Consider the following 16,827-nt stretch of genomic DNA (forward strand, 5'->3'; position numbering starts at 1 on the left):
GATAAGAATGTGCTTCATCTAAAATTAAAGTTTCAGTGCTGGTGTGTTTGATTTTTAGCATAGAAATGTAACAAATAAAAAAAATACAAATATGTTAAGTGGTTATCATCAAGTGTCATATTGGTGCTGTTTTTGTCTGTCTGAATTATTTGGAGGGGGGAAAGAATTTTTTTAAAATTGTGGGGTTTTTTCATCTAGCTGTCTTTACAATGAATGCACAATGGATTACAATTAAACGAATTATTCTACTGTAATAGTGGGGAAAGGATATCTTTAAGCATTTTTTAAAGTTGACCTCATTTTCTACCTACAATGAAGAAGTCAGCAAAATGTATGGTTTGAGGTGGTATTTTTAAAGTTGATTTAACTTATTTTAAAGCAAAATTTTAAAGTGGTGTTTTTGCTTCCACCCCAGGAATTACCTCTACAATTTCTTCTTTCGCATATGATAATTTTAAGAAACAATTTTATTTGTTGACTATTTGCCACAATAAAAAGATAACATTTTACACACACAAGAACCTGTACTAGTTCTTCAGATTAAAATCTAAAATCTAATCAAAGTTAGTATCATTTGAATGTCCATTAAAATAAGTAGGATTGTCTATATATAATTATGAGATTCAATGGCAGGAGGCAATAGCAAACCACATGAAAAGAAAGCTGCAGAGATTTGTCCAGGCAGTCACTTGGAGTTAACACCAGCTTCAAGCCACACACATACACACACACACTATATTGTACAAACCAATATTTCATTAAATAATTAAAGGAAGGGCAACAGTACCTTTTATGTGATTTTATTATTTGATGGTGGTTACTATATCAACAAGGGACAGTAGCGTCCCTTTTCTAGAATATAAAACATAGAGTAATAGCTTCTAATTGGTGGAAATAATAACTTGAAAGTATCAAAGATACTTCTGTGCTACAAAATTATTTTTAGGTAGTTTGAATTCAAATATTCTATATATGATGATATATAATGTGCATATTCAATAATAGCTTCAGATGAAGTGATAATATTGCATCAAAGCATGTGGGAAATAAGATTTTGGAAGTTATAATTGCTGAAGAAAGGATTTCTGTGACTTACTGAATGCCCTTTTCTTTTTAATTGGTAATTTCTTTGTGTTATGACTCTGCAATCAAATATAATTTTGGGTTTATGGAGCAATGTAAAATATATTAAGAAATGTCAAAAACAACGCCGCACAACATTTTTACAGCAATAACTGTACTTAGCTTTTGTGTAAAATGCCATGGGCTTCATTCCCAAAGTGAAGCCAGCACAAAGATTGATCAAATTTAATTAATAGAATAATTAAATAATTAATTAAATAATTGATAGAATTGTTCTTATTTGTATTTTGTATTTTATCCTTTTATAATTCTTAATTTTGAGAAGATGATATCAGTTAGGATCATGTGTTTTACAGATTACAGCTCACCCTTAGTCTCAGGCTGGTCCAGTCTTAATTCAAGTATTTTAGACCTGTCTGAAATTATTCTGGTCAATGATTCTCATTCTAATACATTTTAAAACAACCACCACCTCTTCCTCCTGCTGTTGCTGCTGTTCCTGCTATTTCTTCTTGGTATATAATGCTCTTCGATTTTTCAAAGGGGAAAAATATATCACCTTTTGTGTGTATTTTGGAAATCTTTGAACGGACTATCTTTATAGATTGGCTATTATGACAATCTTGCAGTCTGATTCTGCTGTTCCCCTCTTCCTTTTTATACTCCAGTGAGTCATGGAAATGTCTGTCTGAGCTGCATCTGAATGTTGCCTGGACATTCTAATCTTAAAAATGTTTTAGTCCCTGGCTTCTGCATATCCTATCAAGGTTACTTCCTTTCCTTTTTCCTAATTACTATCTAAGTAGACAACTATTATATTCTAATTTCTTAGATTCGTCTATACTGTTCCTCTTATTAAATTTTCATCTGGGATAATTTTGCATAATTTCATAAATTATTCTGCATATATAATTTTTATTTAGCTTCATGCAAGGAAATGATGCATTTGTCTTTATGCTACCCTTTGAAAACCACCACAGATTTGACTAGAGACTATGGAGAAGAAGAATATTAGAAACTGGAAAAGAAGTCTTCATTCGGTACATACCAGTGACGTGGTATTTTATTGGGCCACACCTAAAAACCCTTCTCTTTGGATTTTTTCATTCTCTCTGAATGATTTATTCCTGATACCCTTTTTATTCTTATTTCTTGAGCAACATCTTTTTGAAGGATTTCAAAAATTAACATAATTTATTATTTTCAGCTGCCTTATCTGATCTAAATCAATTCAATTTGTTATTTAGCTTTTTCAGAGCCACATTCATTTTCATACTTTTCTTTTTTAGTCCACAGTTATTTGTCCAGTCTGTTAGTAATCCAAGCTAAGTTAAAATGTTAAACTCTGCTTACTGTTTTTTTTCCACAGTGATTTCTTAAATTGTGCTGCCATATATAGTTTGTTTTTCTTTTTTTGTTGCTTTTTGCTTTAAAATCTTGAGGGAACATTTCTCCCTGATCCACAGAGAAATATACACTGTACCCCTTAGTGACTGATTTGAGTGGCCGTAAAGGAAATTTATAATAAATGCATGAATATATAAGAAAAGAATGTAATTAGTCCAGAGAACTATTTTAATTTCTGCTTAAGGAAGGTGTTAATTTTCACTTTGGTTTTAATAAAATTATAGACCTTTCTTAAACAGATATTAAAATAGTTTTCTGGACTTATTCTTTTGTAACATATTCATGCATTTATTATACTTTTCAGCTGTGGTTGGTTTTCTCTGTACATTGTAAATCCAAAAACATCAAAGCTTTTAAGGAAAGTTGAACTTTTATGTAAATGTATAGATGCATTCCAATCAAATGATGCTGTTTTTAAAATTTCCTTTTAAATTTATGGAAGTTTATGGAGAGCCTGAAGAAAAAAATGAAATTAATAGAAACAGTCAAGGAATAGGAAGAAAATCAGGATTTTATAAAAGGCAACTGGGGAGGGTGTTTCATATTATTCAGAGATTGAACCTTAATAAATTCATTATGAGGGTTGGAATTTCTTCTTGCAGTTCTCATGACTGTATTTTAGCCAGGAGTTATTTTGCTAAAATCTGTACAGGTTTTTCTTCTTGACTTACATATTCAGCATCATGTCTGTTGCCACAAAAAACATTTCTCTATGGTGAAATTAGAACTTTTAATTTAGAAAAATGATGACTGAGGAGAGACATAAAAAGGATGTATACAATTATATATATTGTGAGTAAAGTTGACAGGGAACAAAAGACTCTGGAATTACCCAGTGAAATATGGTGGAAATTTCAAACACATCAAAAAGGTATGTGCTCCACTGTCAAATTTGCTAACAGTGGTAATTAGCAAGCTGGATGGCTTTAAAATGGCTTTCAACTGGAAAAACGCATAGACAAACAATTAGTCATTAGTCACCTATATCAAAGGCCATGGGAATGCCTTTAAATACCAATTGTCAAGGAATGTGCTGTTCTGAGCAGAAATGTGGTATTATGGTCTCCTTGAGAGTTTTAGGAACCACTGAGTGAAACAATGTTGGTTTTCACATTGGTACAAGTTCCCATAAGCATGGATGTTACTTTGTGTCTTGCTCTGTTACATAACTTCACTCCCCTCTGTGTTGGTATATATAGAGGGATTTTAAATTTTTTTTATGATATTGAGTCAGGGTACATGATAAAATATTTGAACCCTGTAAAGTATTACCCGATGCCCTACTGTACATCTGACAAATCCATGAAAGGACAAAACAGTTCACATAATACTTGCTTCCTGATGGTCAGTGTAACAGTCCTCAGGATTTATTTATTATTTTATTTATTTGATTTGTCAATCGCTTACAAGATAATAGATATAAGTATAAACATGAGTAAGAATACAGGAAATCTACATGGTAAAGGTATAATATTAGAATGGTTAAATGCAAAATGTATTTATAAAAATAGAATATAAATAAAAAAGGAAAACAAAAAAAAATTACCAATAAAAATTCTACAGCTGTATAAAAGAAGTAGCATAAGTAATACCAAGAACTCAAAGAAGGATTCTGGAGCATGAAAAACATGAACAGTCTGGGTCCTATTCCTATATCAGTTTTGCAAACAATGAACATTTCTCTCCAGCAGGTGCTCATTCCAAAATAAGATCAACTGCACTAGGCAAGTTACCTTTTAGGACAGCTTGCATGACTCATAAACAACCTGGAAAAAATGATAAAATTAATAGTAGACCAGAATTTTTAACACATAGTGTTAACACTGAATTTGTGCTTTCTTCTAAGCATACAATCCCCTTGAAAAGCCATCCTAAATAAATCAGGTTACTTATTTTTGTTTGTAAATATTGTCATTATTCAGAGCTTCATTGTCCCAGTCCTACTGCTACTGAAAGAATCACATTCCTTCACTGTAATGTATTCTAAATTAAAATGTTTTTAATTCCTTTCTTCTCACTCAGTTATCTAACTCTCTCTAAAATGCTTATGAGATCGGCAATGGTTTTGCTTCCAAATGAAATGTTGCTTCTATAATAGCCATTATTGTCACCTAATTAATTGTTTAAAGTGTTTCTATTTCTGTGCTTCTGACTTTCTCTCAGTTCTAACTCCATACGGGTACTGCCAAAACCACTTTGCTTTCACAGATTTTTTTTCGAATCAGAAACATGTGCCTGCAGTTTAGAAATGGCTACATTTTTTGTAAACATTGTCATGTTTATTGAGAAAGTATATAATACTATTCATTGTTTTGTTGCAGGGATATAGCCATAGTTTTGCAGAAATAGAACAGTTAATTCTGATGGTTTGCAGTTGGTCTAAGCAATAGTTATGAAAATAATTTGTTTGCTTTTCAGTCTTCTTTTTCTTAAAGATAGATAAATGCCAAATCATCACCCTGAGGCATAATATTTACTTTCAAGAATATGTATGGATTCTATAGATCCAGTTTTTTTATTTGAAATTGTACTCACCTGATCAGATAAAAATAGAAAGTTAAAATAGGAAGCTTTTTACACTTAGAGGATATAATTGAATAATTTCTATTTCCATTATGTGGTTAATTATTTGTGTACTGGCTATATATCTCATCAACCATGAGATAAAATATGAGGAGTCATCTATGATATGAGAAATAAATGAGAAGTTGGTCCCTACTAATATACATAAAGATAAATACACAGTCACTAAGAAGCAACATACTACTAGAGTTAGAGTCCCAAATATGTAGGAAATTTTCTTCACTAATCTTCAGAATCAAAAAATCTGTATTTATAATCTTCATTAGGCCAATAGCAATAAAAGGTTTAGACATTGCAGTCTTTACATTTTTCTCAGCTAAGAACTAGAAAGGGGATTTTGAAAAAAATTATATAGTAATTCTCCTTCAATTTCAGTTTTAAATGAAGTGTGAATGAGCTTCAGGATTGCAATTTGGAAGTTATCAAATAGTGTTGAATTGCAGCAAGACCTCTAAAACCTTTGTCTTCATGTGACTGTTGCCATTTATAGGGAAAAATTAGCTGGGTGATATATAAAGCTATATAAAAGAATGTTGACAGGATTTTTTTCTTATAGCCTAAAGAATTTTACAAATATGGTTTATCTTGAAATTGGGATTATATTGTTTTCTTTAGGTTGATTCATAGGCTCTATACTGTAAGGGATGCATATACTTTTAGCTTTGGTTCAATCAAACAACTCTTCTAATTTCTATTAAAATTTAGAATATCTTTTAGTATATCCTTTAGGTTCCAGTTAAGACTGTTTAGTAAACATACATTTCCCCACAAAATTAGGACTGCACTTCTACAATCTACTATCTATCCTATCTATTTCTAGTTGATAAGTTGGCCTGTAATGTCATTTAAAAGCTGGTTCTCAATTTAGACTTACTATTCTGGAAAACTTCAGAGAGAAGAGAGATGAAGGTTTAATGACATGGAAGGGATCCTGATAGCAACTATGACAAAATAAACAAGATCATTAGAAGAAGATAAAACCTAATAAATTGATGAAGTTATATTAATATATTTTATGATCTGCATTACCATAACTATACATGAAGGCCAAAAATACTTGTTTGTATATAACTAGTTAGCAAATATTTAACTAGAATGGAAATAAACCTTCATACTCTTCTTTTGTGAGGGAATAGATTATGCTAAATTTTATACAAATCTGTACTTTGGTTTTGGCAGCATGTACTTGTTCCAACAAGTTTAGAACAATATTCTTTGTAATATTCTACCATTTCTCGGTAATACTCTGCAATTTGCTTGACATTCCTCACTTTTCTCCCAGATCCCTCTAAACATTATGTAGAACACAAACACATTATTTGGACTAAAAGTAGATATATATATTGAAGGGACATGTATGTATGTGTGTGTGTATATATATATATAGATATAGATATAGATATAGATGTATGTATGTATGTAAATGTATATGTATGTGTGTGTGTGTGTGTGTGTGTGTGTGTGTGTATATATATATATATATATATATATATATATATATATATATATATATATATATATGAATGACAAAGAAAGGAGAAAAGAAATACAATACTATACATTATCCTATATTAAATAATATGAATTAATAATAGAAAATAATTTGTTAAAAGAAGAAGGAAAGAAAACTAAGGCAAAAAGAACAGTGGAAATATAGTCGGTTTTTAACCTGATGATATATTAAGATTATAACTTCCAGAATTCTCATCCAGCATAACCAAACATTGGGAAAAAGGCATTTATTTTATTAGAATATTTGTGGAAAAATAATTTTATAATGACACATTTCCTCCTATAATACTTAATCTTGTGTGATTTTTCACTCTCAAACTTCTTGGACTGTGAAAAAGAATGCAGTTTACATACTCCTTGGGGAACCAAAAATAGGCAATGTTTTCTTCCAAAATGTAATTCTTCAGATAGTTTACACAGCAGGAGTAAAAAACTGCAAATATTATAGCTTTAAAATGGATGTATTTGTTAATATTTTAGTGAGGCTGCTGTAACTGAGTTATTCAGATATATTTTCCCTTACAACTTGGATGTCCTATACATCAAAAGAAAATGAAAAAATACTTGAATAATCCAAAAGCTTTATTATGAGTCAATATTTGTTGTCTTTTATAAAATGTGAATATTTTTAAGGCTCAAACTATTTCTAGTATGTTATTGTGATGTGATCAACAATTATAATATTAAAAAAACATAATGAAATTTGGTTGTCAAATAAGAATAACTGTTAATTTCAGCAACCCAAAAATGATATTGTTACCTCTTCCAAGCATTCCATTATAAATATAGTTGAGCCAAAGCAATTCCTGGTTGTTTTTGGGAATTCAGGATAGCACAGTGGTTAAGATATTAACTTCAGACCTATAAACTCTGAATTACTGAAGACTTATCTCTTTCTTCATCCAATTAAACTAACAGAACATTAAAAGGATGAAATTAAGAGAATTCTTATATAAGATGTTTCGAATTCTTAGAAAAGATAGGCTAAATTTTTATTGTTGATTTTCATGTTGAATTTTCTAGATATGGTACCTTCCTGAAAAGATATTCCCAAGTAATGATAAACTAAGCCCATTACTATTAATGCATACAATGTACAATTTGTTCATTTAAAAAACAATCCATGAACTGCATGACAGTGTATCAGTGCAAGACACTATGTTGGATGCTTACTTAACTTGTTTAATGCTAATTTAATTCCTTGTGTGCTGTTAAAATTCATAAGGAATTATTTTCATGATAAAACTGTAACAAAATTGATTTTGTTTTTGGGCAGATTAAAAACAGTAATGTCATCAGGACCTAATAATACCTGTAATAGAATATTTATGTTTGCTTGTTTATTATTCTGAATTATTAAAAAAATCAAATGTAAAAATGGCCTTCAATGGCCATTCAAATGTAAAAATTTTATTGGATCCATTTCAACAATTTCAGCCTGCTGTTAAAAGAAATGTTTTACAGTGGCATAGATTGAATTTATGAATCTGAATCAGACCTGAATCAGCAGAAGAATTTTCTTTTCACCCTGGCTTTAATGCAATAATTGCAAAATATCTTTAAATTATAGAGGTCATTAGACGGTTGTATTCCTATTAAAAGCCTAATAAAATATCAATATGCATGCTCAATATATCTGGGCTATTAATGCAGCTTCAATATAAAAAAATCTAAGTAAACCATTTTTACTTCCTCAGTAATCTCATTCTCAAATTATTTAATGCTTTCTAAACAATTGCTTATTTCCCTAGAAGAAACTTGGCTAACCTCATAGTTATCAAACCATGTTATTAATTCTAATCAATATCTAGCACAATGGTGTATAAAGTGGATTGAACAATGGACTAAAGAGACAAAATATGTATAGTTTTTGCCTCATAAATCTGGACAGTATTAATAATTTGTGTTAAAAAACACTGATTTTTATATGATAAGTGTCAGAGTATTCATTTACTGGCAGAGATATAGTTAACAGAGTCAGTGAGTAGGCATGGTAACAGACCAGCCAATGGGATCTGACCTGGAAAGTGAAACTAGAAGCTCTCTCTCTTTTTCTTGCTCTTCTGCTGAAGTTGAGTTGGTTGCAACATGTTTACTTCTGTTTGACTTTGCTCCATGTTGGAGAAATCTACAACTGATATTGTAAAATTCATTTAATATGTTTATAAAGACGTTAAATGAAGCATCAGCCATCTGTGTTTACTTTTCTGCCGCTGAATTTATGCTGCAAAAACTCTGAACAATAAGAGGTGGGGAATGACGGCCCCTTTATGACTTGTGGACTTTAACTCCCAGAATTTTTGGAGTTGAAGTCCACATAAAAGGCCCATCGTTCCCCACCTTTGTGCTAAATAAACACACTTATTTTCGGTAAATGGGCATAATTGTTATAGTAGGCTGTATAGCAGGATTATGGTAGGCTGTATAGCAGGATTATTCTAGCCCTGCACAACATCCTTGGCATGTTATTTTTTTAAGAACCTTTTGCAATTGTCAATACAATGAGATTTGTATTGTGATAGTAAAGTAAGGTTAGGAGAAATTTAGAACTACTAGCAGATTATTCTATATCTGAAGAAGTAATGGTGTAGGAACCTAAACAGTTTGTAGCCTTCTCTTAAACCCAAGTGTCATGTTTTGATGAAGCCACATTTAGAATCTTGAATCTTTTAGAATTTTGATAAAAAGTAGTGGCTGGTAGCTGTCTGATATCGGCTACCAGATCAGAGTTGCAAACTCCAGATAATTAGTTTACAACCCAATGAACAGTTTTCTTACAGACACGGCCCATCACAAAATAATTATGTATTAGAAAGCAATTAGTCCTACAGGTTGTTCTGTATGTTTCTCATAGACATGTAATATAGCCTGAAATCAATCTTGCAAATAAAATCAATATGATGTCTATTGGTATAAGATGTCTATTGTTTTAATTTAAATAATCCTTAAAAAGTCAATTATACACAGGGAATTTGATGGACATTGTAAGATGCCGCATTGCCTCCTTAAGCACCATTAATTGTTTTCTCTATAAGTGCAGACTATAACGTATGGAGACTTTTGTACAGATGTGTATTCCATAAATAAAGGGGAACAAACACCTTTACTTATCTAATATAATATTGCTTGATATTAATTTATGGAAAGGAAGAAGCTTTAATGGGATTCATGGAGATTTAGTTGTCACATGGAATACCTACTACTACAGTTTAGGAGTTGTAGATAACAACTGCACATGACATTATTATTTAATTATTAGTATATCAAGTATAACAAAGATCCCAAGTTTTGAAAACATCACCATGGCTTCTGTATGTCTTATTTGCTTTATTTGTTCAGATATATCACTACAAGATCCATTCTAGTACTCACTGAGTATACAATATGGGGCATTTCAAATGTGCTGGAAAATAATTTTTCTAATATCTGACTGTTATTAGTGATTGATGTACTGTAGTGCTTCCGGAGGACGCATGTCCATGTCGCTATTTTCTGTTTTAGTTTAATAACCACAAAAAATGCTTCTTGATATAATAAGACCTGTATATTTCTTTTTATCCACTCTTAATTAACTGCTTTATTGTAATTTATGTATGCTTTCCTTTTGTATTATTGATACTAGCTCAATAATTAAATAAAAGTATCATGTGCTATGTCATTTCACCAGTAGCCAAAAATATTTTGGTCTTTTTATATACTCAAGAGGAAGTGACATTTCCAATGTCAAGTAAAACACATGACTGGAGATAAGGACAAAAATATAATTTTCATAATATTAGTTTGAATGTAAAAAATAGTTTTCCAAAATAAATGTGCAGGGGACTCTTCTTTGCAACTTTTAACTTTTTTTCTTTGCAACTTTTAACCGGTAGTTTTTGTATTCATTTGTAAGCCATTATAGATGTTTTAGAAATGATATAATATTCATGAAAATTTTGGATAGCAAACACTATTCATTACAGTGATGGAAATATGGATACGGAGTTCGGACTTAATGTCATATTGAATGGAAATATTAATTGCAGAGGTCTCTGAATTGTTAAATTTATGAAGGCCAATTTAGAGTACCAAAGGAATACCATTTAAAGTAGTCTTATGAACGTTTTGTATTGAATTTGCTTGTATTTGCATATTGATGTGTGTGTTCTGAGGAATTCATTAAAATATAGATTTCCTAGAACCAAGCTGGTGATCAGAGAATCCCCATATCATTCTCTTGGTGACAACTTAGAATTAATTTGTTCCTACTGGGAATGTTTTTTTTTCCACTTCCAGATCTAACCAATGATCATGTGTTTCCTGATAATCTCCCATCCAAGGTCTAATTTAGAACACTGTTCTAATTATTGTAAGGCCATCTACAGGCAGAGCTGCAGCATTTAGATATTTTAAGTTGGCTGTTGATATCAACAGTAGCGTATGACAGAGGCATTAAACTTTCAAAAAGAAAATATCCATGTGGAATATTGATTCTTATGGGCGTAAAGAGAAATCTAGAAGGCACATATAAAATATTTATGAATACATTGGCCTTTTTGAGAGTCAAAGTATCTGTCCCACTTGTTTTACTTAAACTGCTGCAAAAGTCATAGTTTGGATTTGTTACATTAATCAGTAAGGCAAAAGAGCCATTGGTCGCCACACCTAAGTTGAATTTCATTTCATTTTGGTAATAACCCCTGCAACACATTAATTATTTGACTCAGACACTACTAGAATATTGACAATAGGTGTCAGCCAACACTTACTGATACATTTATTTTTTATAATATAAAACCACTATAATTATGGATCTTTTCCTTACTTCTTATCTAAATTGATTGTTTTAATTGTTTCCCATTTTAAATGTGTTATTAAGCATTTTAATTATGCGTGTTGCATTTGTCTTTTAAACAATAAGTAAAAGGATATGGAAGTCATTGCACAATTATTTGCATGGTGTGGTTTAAATAAACGTTTTTGAGCAGACTTGCACTTTGTACAGTGCAAAGACATATAAAGGCAAAATTTTCTGGTCATTCTCTTTTTATTTTCTATATGCAACAGGAAATTAAAAATGTGGATTTATATTTCAAAATAACTAAGCTGTTCACAAAATCAACAGCAAAGAAAGTTTTTCTAAAACTTGGCAGCAGCTCAAAACTTATTTTGTATTCTTAATCTTTAACAATAACAATAATGCAATATGATAATGCTTTAATAATTTTCAGTAGTTAATAGGTAGAATTGGTGCACATTGATCAAATCATACAATACATAAAATACATATTTTGAATTTAACATTTGTATGTATGTATAAGCTCTGACTTTCAATGTAATTGCCTCATATTTTCATTTTATAAATGTGACAACACTATTTGATTCTGTTATTTTTTATTATATAAGTACTAGAAACTAGGAGATTGCAGAAAATAGAAGTATAAAAATATTCATATAACAACTGGAAGAGAATAAAGACAATGCAAATATTTTATGAACAAAATGAATTCAATTAATTTAAAAATGCAGACATCTATTGTTTAATAAATAATGTGTTGCTCAGTATAAGAAAAGTATGGCTTAACTAAAATATTTGTTTCAAAATATGTCACATTGGCAGTATATAAATAAAAGTACAGATGTAATTCAGCAATTGTACTTGGCTTTTAATGACAACCCTTATTGGAATAGCATAAGTAATTTTCCATTGACATTGATGGCAAAAATATACTATTTAATTTTGCATGAGGCTTCAAACTGTTAAATGTACATGATTTATCATGTTTTACTAATAACTATTAACAGTGGCATAGAAAGTTCTGCTTTTGATCATGTTAGATTTCCCCCTCCTTTAATGCCACATAAGTTAAAATTTAATTTTTCAGAAAGCAGTGGTCTGGCTAATTGTTCTCACTGTTAGGAAGTTTCTCCTTAATTCTCTTTGATTAGTTTCCATCCATTGTTTCTTGTCTTGCCTTCTCGTGCTTTGAAAAATAAGTTGTCTCCCTCTTATTTGTGACAGCCCCTCAAATACTGGAATACTGCTATCATGTCACAGCTTTCTTTTCTCTAGACTGGCCATACCCATTTCCTGCATATTGCTCACTGTTAGAAAGTTTCTCCTTAGTTCCAGGTTGCATCTCTCCTTCCATTGTTTCTTGTCCTGCCCTCTGGTGCTTTGAAAAATAAGTTGACCCCCTCTTCTTTGTGGTAACCTCTAAAATACTGGAATAGTGCTATCATGTCACCCCAGCCCTTCTTTTCTCTAGACTAGCCAAACCCAAATCCTTCAAACATACTTCATATGTTTTTGTTTCCATATTTGTCTTTGCACTTTTTCTAAGGTCTCACCATCTTTTTTTCTAATGGGGTGACCAAAACTGAATGCAATATTCCAGAGGTGGTCTTACTATTTATAAAGCAGCACTTCACGTCATGTTGCTTCTATGCCTTTGTTTATACAACTAACAATTGTATTAGCATTTTTGGCAGCTGCTGCACGCTGCTGGCTCATGTTTAAGTGATCGTCCACTAGGACTCCCAAGGTCTCACAGCTACTGTTTTGGAGCCAAATTTCACCTAATATGTATTTGTACCTTTGGTTTTTCCTGCCTAAGTCTAAAACCTTACTTTTCTCCACATTAATTTAATTAATTTATGTTATTGGATAGGACCCATTGTTCAAGTCTGTCAAGATCTTTTTTTGATCCTGAGCTTTCCTTCTGGGGTATTGGCTATTCCTGCCAGCTTAGTGTCATCTGCAAATTTGATAAGATCCCCTTCCATTCCCTAATCTAGGTCATTTATGGAGATATTGAAGAGTACTGGGCCTAAGACAGAACCTTGTGGTACCTCACTGCTTACTTCTCTCCATGTAGATGTAGTACCATTAGGGACTACTCATTAAGTACAATTTGTCAGCCAGTTATCAATCCATCTGGTGGTGATTCTGTCTATCCCACATTTTTCTGGTTTACAAAGAAGTAGATTGTAGCCTACTTTGTCGAATGCCTTGCTGAAGTCTAAATATACTTATGTCAACAGCATTTTGGTCTGGGCTACTAATTTATAGTCACTCTGTCAAAGAATAAAATAAGATTGGTTTAGCATGATCTGTTTTTAACAAACCCATGTTGGCTACTACCAGAATAACTATTTGTTTCTAGATGTTCAGATTTCTTTTTCTTTTTTAATTATTATTTTCAATATCTTCCCAGGTTCTAGTGATTACTATTCATCAAGATGAGACAGCTATTTTCTTAACATTTTCTTGCTTTTATTTTTATTTCGAGTCTGTCTTTTTTAGCTATGTTTTTGATAGGCTGAGATATAGTGTGAAGACTGATGTAAAGAATGAGTTAAGCAGCTCTGCTTTCTCTCTACTGCCTGTTGCTTCCTTGCCATCTTCTCTCTTTAGTGGACCGACAGTTTCCTTGATTTTATTTTTGTTCTTTAGGTGTTGAACAAAACTTTTTTTATCTTTGACTTTTGTTGCAAATCTTTTTTCATTCTGAGCCTTTGCTTTTCTGACTTCATCTTTGCAGATTCAGGCTATCTGCTGATATTCTGCCTTAGTTATGTGTCCTTCTTTCCATTTTTGTACTTATCCTTTTTTGTCTCTCTTGTCCTTTTTTGAGATCTTTGTGCAACTATGCTGGCTTCTTCTTTGATATATTGTATTGCTTTTTCAGTGGAATTGTGTTGGACTGGGCTTTTATAATAATATTTTTCAGTGTTTCCTACGGAGCGTAGTTGAGTTGTTTTCCCATTTAGGATTTTTGTCGATGGAATTTTTCTTAGATTTTCTCAGCTAATAGCTGTACTATATTAAACACAGATTGGGCTGGAAAAAAATGCTTGAACATCCAGGATTTAATAAGAGATGAGATTTAGCTGGATCCAGAAGAGAAATGTGTTGACCTGGTTTTCAAGTGCCTCTCCCTCGAATGCATAGTAGAATGATAACATTGCTCCTAATATTGTGATCATTAGTAGACAATTTGAACATCCTAGTGACCAATGTAGTTGTAAAAATGTAGAAGCTTGAAAAATCTGCATGTCCTTATTTCATAAATATGATAAGCTAATACTAGTAATACAAAGAATGTGATTCTTGAGTGAGGTAGGTGACTTCATTTCAGCACATGCCTGCATCTTCAAAACCAGTGGATGATATTGTTCACAGACAAATTACATAATTACATCTTTCACACTGTTACTCTTGATATTTTACTAAAGCATCATAGGCTTAGGCTTTAATATCCAGCATGTTCTCAAGCAGTCTGAATTCAGAAAAATAAAAGTCAAGCATATATTTAAAAAGAAGGTATTCCACAAAATTGTTCTCCAAGTGTCCCATCAATGCATTGAGTTTAAAGCAAATCATGATCATTTATTGGTCATTATATATCATTAATCGTAACAGAATATTTTGCTTCTGTTTTAATTTGATATATTTTTTTGTTTCTTAATCTTCAGTGTCTTGTATTTGAAGATGCTCCCAATGGAGTGAAGGCATCACTGAAGGCTGGTATGCAAGTGATCATGATTCCAGATGAAAAATTGAACAAAGATCTTACAAAAGAAGCAACTCTAGTACTGGGGTCCATGAGTGATTTCAAGCCAGAATTGTTTGGTCTACCCCCATTTGATTGAACATTATTTTTAAATTTTTTAAATTAGTATTTTTTAAAAAAAAATCATAGTTTTTTTTCTTTTTCTTTATAATATTGTTTCATTATTTACACTTCAGCTTAATTCAGAATTAAAATCACTTCAAATAAATTTATTTGAAACCTAAGAGGATTCTAGATTATGCACTAATTCAAAAAGAAATGATCTTTGTTAGGGATAACATTGTTTAACCCTAACTGTTTTGGGTAAAGATAATAAAATGATGAATCATGGTTTGTCAGATAAAGTGTATGTGACTTTAAGCTAAAGGAATGTAATTAAGGGTGCAGCTGTAAAAGTACTATATAAGCAGCAAGGCACTCTCTGGCTCTTACTGGCTGGCTTATTGAAGACTGCATTCTTGCTGAAACGGGGAGTGAAGAAGTGTGTTGATATTTCTCAACGGAGAGAAGATTGGACTGATTTATTGTAAGTGTACTGACATTGGCTATTCAACATGGACTTTGCAAATAGAGTATCCCTGACAAGACTTGACTGAAATTGATATATGACTACTGGACTGTTTACATGACTATGCTATAATTCTTAAATGGAATAAATTATAATTTTGATAGCACAAGCGTATCTGTATTTTTACTGCGTGTTAACGAGAAGGCTTATCTCACACATTTACCTGTCTTCCTATCTGACTTCGCTGCACATTCTGTTTAGTTTGTTTTCCTTAACACCCGTTGGGGAATCCAGGCATATCAATCTTTTTCATAAAATAGGGAGGGGGGAATCAACTAATAACTCTCCTGAATTTTCTCATTTCTTCTTCCATTTTTATTTTCAGAAAAAATCTGTAAAGAACATTTTTTCCTGGTTTGTTAGTTTGTTTTGGAAATCACCAGAACTAATCATGCATCATATTTATATTAAAGTCACTTTGGATGGACTTAATACAAGATTCTGCTACCACTGATAAAAATACCTTTGCATTTAGTTCAAGGTTCTTTGACCATCTAAATAGGAGTGTTTTAGATATGCTTTCAAGATTCTTTTATGTAGTTGTCTGTGTTTAGCTGAATGTGAAACATAGTTGAAAATATTACACAAATAATAATTTGTTGTATAATCTGAATTCATACATCATGCTAAAAAGGTGGACAACCTATTATCTCAAAGCCATCTATGGCTCCAAAGCTCTTTGTTATAATTCTCAGAAAGTTTTTTGTGGCCAAAAGTGTCACCTTGAATGCACACAAATAATAATGCCTCAGTTATCAATAATAATTGCATAATATTTTACTATTTATTTGTTGAGAAGTGTAGGAAAACTATAATATAGGTTCTAAAATAGGCATAACAGGGTTAAGGAAAAATACATAACCCTCCTGTAAATTTATTGACCTAACATTGCATAAACCTGGCTCCATTCAAATGAAATTTTGGAAAAGTTTCCAACTGTGTACTAAATCATAAATCACAACTTACATCAAACATAGTTTTTGTTTATAACAAAGCTAAAAACCAAGCAAACCATCTCACAGCTTAGTGCTATGTGTGAACCCAATCATGCATTCCAAAATATTTATTTAACTAAGTCCATCCAGGAAATAAATCACATCACTTTAGGGAATGACTTAT

General features: G+C 31.5%; 1 protein-coding gene across 1 annotated transcript in view; it reads left to right on the plus strand.

Moving 5' to 3' along the window:
* PUDP (pseudouridine 5'-phosphatase) overlaps window positions 1-15,364 on the plus strand; it is a 37,318-nt gene extending 21,954 nt beyond the window's left edge. The window contains exon 4 of the mRNA XM_026666900.2: window positions 15,043-15,364. Within this exon, the coding sequence (XP_026522685.1) occupies window positions 15,043-15,219 (177 nt within the window). The 3' untranslated portion in view covers window positions 15,220-15,364. The remainder of the gene's footprint in view (window positions 1-15,042) is intronic.
* Window positions 15,365-16,827: the final 1,463 nt, after the last annotated feature.

Source organism: Notechis scutatus, chromosome 5 (genome assembly GCF_049901735.1).
Source record: "Notechis scutatus isolate UNSWTSFEM ecotype Mainland chromosome 5, rNotScu1.2, whole genome shotgun sequence".
NCBI lineage: Eukaryota > Metazoa > Chordata > Lepidosauria > Squamata > Elapidae > Notechis > Notechis scutatus.